This window comes from Opisthorchis viverrini (assembly GCF_000715545.1).
Source record: "Opisthorchis viverrini unplaced genomic scaffold opera_v5_413, whole genome shotgun sequence".
Taxonomy (NCBI): Eukaryota; Metazoa; Platyhelminthes; class Trematoda; order Opisthorchiida; family Opisthorchiidae; genus Opisthorchis; species Opisthorchis viverrini.
In genome coordinates, this window is record NW_008752074.1 from 177,894 (window position 1) to 183,871 (window position 5,978).

General features: G+C 45.8%; 1 protein-coding gene across 1 annotated transcript in view; it reads right to left on the reverse strand.

Annotated features, from left to right (window-relative positions):
- T265_10862 (hypothetical protein) overlaps positions 1 to 5,016 on the reverse strand; it is a gene marked incomplete at both ends in the record, with an annotated part of 19,667 nt that extends 14,651 nt beyond the window's left edge. The window contains one exon of the mRNA XM_009177351.1: positions 4,980 to 5,016. Within this exon, the coding sequence (XP_009175615.1) occupies positions 4,980 to 5,016 (37 nt within the window). The remainder of the gene's footprint in view (positions 1 to 4,979) is intronic.
- Positions 5,017 to 5,978: the final 962 nt, after the last annotated feature.

Here is a 5,978-nt window from a genome sequence, read left to right on the forward strand (position 1 = left end):
TTAAAACAAGGTGGCACTACCTGACTCGGAAGCCTTGACAGGAGAGGAAGGCGACTGACAACCATGGAGATCACTGAATCATCGTTCGATGTCGTCGATCCTCAAAACAACCATATCGCTTAACTGGAACACATTGACTTGTTTAGGGACTACAGCTCAGAAAGTGCTGCTGAAGCAGTGCTATCAGGCTTGCTCCACATGTCGGTTCTCGGTGATTTGAATGCCAACAAGAAAGGAGAGAAGCACTGACGAATAAATTCAACACTTTGAGACACCTATGTCGTCAAACGGATACATCCCTCAATCTCCAGGGACGTGTGTATATCAGGATAAGGTAGGGCTGATTTGTTGTATGGTTATGATACTTGACTTGTTAGAGCAGCGGAGCTGAGGCGTCTTCAGGTCCTCAATAATCGTTGTCTCTGAATCAGAGCTCCTGGGGGTGGTGTCGGAGAATCCGTAACGAAGCAATTAGAAAGCGAGTTTCCGGTTAAGCAACGAGCACTTTCAATGAAAAATGTGTCCAGCACCAGGAGCTGCGTTGGTTAGGCCATGTACGGCGGCGAGATGGTTCGGTGGTTAGAGCGCGAAGTTACTGACCGGAAATTCCGCAGTTCGCACTCGACCTCTGCCTCTCCACTTCCTATGTCTAGGCTTATGCAACGTGGCAGTATCCCAGCCCTCATACTTCCTTCAGGTGGCACGGCAGCTAGGCACCGAAAAGGTGTTATAGCTGAACGATTTTCATTATAAGACATGCATTGCGTATGCCGAACCATCGTTTGCCTCATAAAGTGCTGCTTTCGGTTCCAAATTCAGAATAGTCGAAGCGGGATGGTGAACAAACCCTGACCTAGCAGAGGGGTATGAAAGAGATTATGAACCGTTTGGGTGCTGTCGGTGTCACTCGCCTTCCAGGATGAAGACAGCGTGATCTCCACTGGCGCCTGACTGGAGACGCTGAATGGAAATCGATGTTATCGGCGTCCCTGTTTTTAGTTCCTATTCAGATTGCCTGAATGAGTGTAGTGAGTAGGCATTTCAGTAAGCTGGCGCTAAGTCACTTCCCTGCCCACCTTTATTCCCTTCTTCAAAATAAAGTTTTTAAATAAACCATATTTGTACGGCAGCGCAGCTGAACACTGATGTCATGCTGTCGATGATGGTGCCCCTCCTTCTTGGACAACTTGATTCCGATCACGCTATGGTGCGTACACGCCCTACAATCCGTCTTCCCCCAAATCCTGGAAAGTCAGTAAGAAACATGCCAATCCGCCATCTTCAAAGGACTACCGTAGCTCAACATTACGATTTGAGCTAACCCGACAACTCTCCACAGTAAATCAATACTGTACTGGTTGTGAGCACGCGGATGAAGAATCACAAAATGTGGAAGGAACTATGCTATCGGCATTCACTGCTGTCTGTCCAACTTCAATTCGACCACACAACCACTGGATGTCGTTGAAATCGCTACCCATGATTGATGCCAGGAAACCCATACCAGCAGATGACGAGTACGACGGCGCCAAATAGTGAAGAGTCTAAGGAAAGACCGAGGGCTCTGGTGGACATCGAAAGCTCGGGAGATGGAGAATGCTTTTGCTACGGGAAATAACCGGCCTCCTGCAACCCAGTCGGTATGGACCTTAATCACCCGTCCGAAGAAGAAATAGAGTACGAAATATCCGTACTGAAACGTGTGAAGGCATCAGGGTCAGATGGTCTGTATCCAGGTTCCTTCAAAGCAGGCGGAGGATTCCTGGTGATACATCTAATAAAGTTTATTGGTGCGATATGGAAATAAGAAAAAAGTGCCAGCAGATTGGGACACGTCTACAATTATTCCCATCTTCAAAAAGGGTATGTGGACCTTGAGTGAAAACCAACATGGTATCAGCCTAGTAGCTGTGACACCAAAGATGCTCTCTGGTCTGAGTGAACACGAGGAGAGGCAGATCCACGAAAGTCAAGCTGGCTTCCGTCCTGCAAGAGGATGCATCGATCACAATTCACCCTCCGACAGATTCTGGAACAGCCACACTGTTTCCAACAACCGAAAATGGTTGTTTTCTAAGCTTGAAAGCTACGTTTGACTCTGTAGACCATCAGGCACTACTGCAATGTCTGTGGAGCAAAGGTTACCCCCATTAATTCTTGACCCTCATTAAGGCACTGCACGCCGACTCCCGCGGATGTGTGAAGGTCTAAGGTAAGCTCTGGTCTGATTTCACTATATCAAGTGGTGTCAGGGGGCGCTGTCCTATTTCACCTTCCCTTTCCAACTTCGTCATTGGAACGATTATGAAAGACTCACTATCAGCCTCTAACGCCTGTGGGGTCGAAGTGCTCCCGGGGCATTGCTCACAGACCTCGAAGTGTTCCCGGGTCATTCGCTCACAGACAACAGTTGTTCTTAAAACTGACGCCATGATAACGTAAACAATATTGAATAACCTAAATAATTCCGCCTCGTGGTTTGGCATGCGCTCCACATCTGCAAAGTTAAAGTGGTTACTGCAGACTGGGTGGAGATGTCCATCCTGAATGGGAAGGTCAGAGCACCTTTTGTGAACCTGTGTCACCCGTGGCGTAGGCGTGACACCAGCTTGTCCATCAGTGGTACGAGGAGGAATCATTGACTGGAAAACCTCTAGTGTGGAACATGTTGCATGCAGTATAAATAACCGATAGGTAAGCCCAAGGTTGCTACCCGTAAACAGTTCATGAGGAACCGGATACCCCGAATATGTAAAGTAATACAGCTTACGACCTTTTGGTTAGGTAGTAGATAGAAGTGCTGCCTTTGAATAGAGAGGATTACGAATCGAAGGAAATGACCAAGATAAGCGAAAGAAACTGGACATTACAAGCAATGCCCCAGGTTTACTGTAGAACGCATTGACTTCGGTAGGTATCTTCACCATTGACTAGGTTTTGCGTTCAAAATGGTTAAAGGAACTGTTACGGAACCCGTGAAGTATTTCACCCGAATATGCCGAATGGTGTCAGCTGTTCAGACAATAAGTCAGCCCTCGGTATGGGACCCAGGGGTAGTGAACCGAAAGACCGAAGACCAGCCGTCCACACTGGAGGACGCCAACTGCCGCCCTGTGGCTAGTTTATCGCTCACAGCAGAATGAGGGACAGACATTGTTATCACTGACACACAAAATACTCAATTACAGTCCAAAATTCACTGTATGGTGCATCCATAACACGTTGATGCAAATTTAGTTGGACCTGAGAGTGTGGTACCTGTGTCCGTGTAATGACCGCTAACTCGGATTCACCTTAAAGCGCGACTGCTACGGGTGGTCCCATTTGATTAAGAGAATAACAGTTGTTGGTACGAAGCAAATGAATCATAAAACAGCTTGGATATGTTAAATTTTGCGAGTTTAAATCCAATCCAAACTATGTATAATTAATAATTGACATTGTTCGTAGATCGCTGAATATTAACTGTAATGGGCCTCCCTGTTATGTCGGCCTGCAAGTGACCTCATTTCAAGAGAAAATATTGAGGCATCTGACTACTTAATCGCGTTAAGAAACGATCAATCATTCACATGAATCTTACAGTAACGATGACACCTTCACTGGAAGAATTACCTGTTCACCTGGTTCAGTAAGCATGTTAATTGGCCGGTACTCATAATCGATTCCTTTCAAAGCGAGAGCTGTAAAGCAGAAATAAAAAGCAGTGACTTTCAGAGTTGTAACAGTGCTGTGTAATGACATCACATTTGGAAATATTCCTTCACTCAAAAATGAAAGTGACCACGGTTACGATGGTACCCTAAAGGTAAATTGTACCTGCAGCCAAATATAGGAATGAAAGAATTTGACGTAGATGAGTACAGCATGAGCTGTTTCTGTACGAGCAGATTTGTTGACGCCCAAATTTCTCCAGTAATTTGGGTCTTTGAAGTCAGCTTTGCTATTGACGAGTTGCATACAAGTTGCAACCAACCCCCCTGAATCAGGTCAACAATTGTGTACAGTCACTTAGGAAGTCAACGACTTCCCCATCTTGTTGGACTGTTAAATAGAGCATTCAATACATACCCTCCGGCCATTCTATTTGGAATCCTCAGCTAGTTTGCAGATCTTGAAGACAGCACGGGCCTTACTAAACGCCGGCACCTCGTACGGACGACGCGTAAACTCTTAACAAAAATGCACGACGATGGTATTATCACCCCTAAGCTTCCGATGAGTGGACAGCTGCATAGCATAATAATGAGTTACCAAGGATGACTGAGTTCGTTGGAAGCAACTCACCGATACGGACTCGATAAGAGGCAGAGCTCCGATAACACGAGTAAAGAATAGGCTAAAATGGTCCAATCTGGAGGTATTGAACATGCGCAAACCCACCTTAGACATTCCGTATTCGAAACACTCTAGAACATGATAGAAAATCAAGTTGGAAACCAATTCGAAGGGACAAAAGGCGACGTGAATTGTCTACTGCTAATAAAAACGAGCGACGGTACTTTCAGTTCGTACATTACCAAGCAACCGAAATGCGCTGGAAGACCTTATATCAAACACGTTTGCACGGGTGGGGTGGGGAATGCTAGGGACGTCACCTGTGCATACCAAAATGAGCCCCGAAGCGTCTAGCATGAAAGGTCTTATTCACTACAGTCTCCAAGGTGATAGCTGACAAGGATGAAAGCATGGTGCCTGGCGATACGGCAAAGTAGGAGAATTCAGTTCATGGTTGAGCTATCTCGACTTCATACCGTCCTTGGATAGGTGGAATCTGCACCATCTGTTTGAGATTATTAGGACAGGCTTGCTGATGAATGTGAGGCCGAAGGCTGTACTGGGCATCTCGGAAAGATCACCGTATCCAGACAATAAACGAAAGTATCAGTTGTCAGTTAACACGCTCTTGGACTACGGGTGTTCGGGCACCATGAATCAGAAACTTTGATGACACCCTGTCAGTTTCATATACTACCCACAGGCGAAGACAGCGGCACAGCGCGGAGAATCACCCATCAGTTAAGCGACTCCATCCGTAGACTCTCGAATAATTCAGACAACGAGTTAATGGAGGTCCTGAATATCATATCCAGTTCACCGTACAATCAACACGGTTAGCGTAGGTAACACGAGAGTTAAACAGCCGGTCTTTCCTTGTGCTTTAACCTGCAAACTGGAGTGCTATTGATATGGGACAGTAGGTGTTAGTTCATGCTCCCCATACATGGGTAATTCGTACTTAGAATAACGCTTTAACTTTCGCTGATAACATTATCAATGTTTTTCGTGACTGAATGCTGTTGTCTAGCCCTCAAAACTCCAAACTTGAAAACTATTCTTTGAATGGTCTGACCAGTTCTATCTTCGTTTGGTGTGAAAAGCGAACCACCTGCATAAAAGTACGTGAATGTAACCCTCTCCAATCACAAGATTTCACTGTTTGCAGATCGATGAGTAATAAGTTACTCGTAAGGCTGACCAACTGTCTCGGGCATCAACTCGGAGTTGACTCTTCTGGTGGCTTTCAAACGCCGTCGGTCATACAACTCTCCTAATCCACCTTTCCTTACTATGGGAACATTGAAGCCCCACCACGATGAGAAAAAGAGACTTACACCTCTAATTCAAACCCATCCGCATCCGTCCCAGTGAAGTCACTGGTCCCAAGTCAATTTTCGTGCGCAGTTACTACCAAAGACTTTCACCAGTCTTCCTTCTCGCTATACCCAGGGCTTTTACCAACAGCTGGTTTTGTCGCTCCGCATTTTTTTGCCTGTGAGTGGAGTTGTATTCTCATCCTGAAAACGTTCACATATTCTCGCCATCAACAAACGTGGATCCCCGCCTTATATAGAAAAGTTGAAATCTAGTGTGGTACTTGTCCAACACAATGTGGATCAGCTGGAGTTTGTCAAGCGGCTTAGGTTGGCATCTTCATTAGTATCTGTATCTGTATCCACTGTATTGGTCTAGTATTG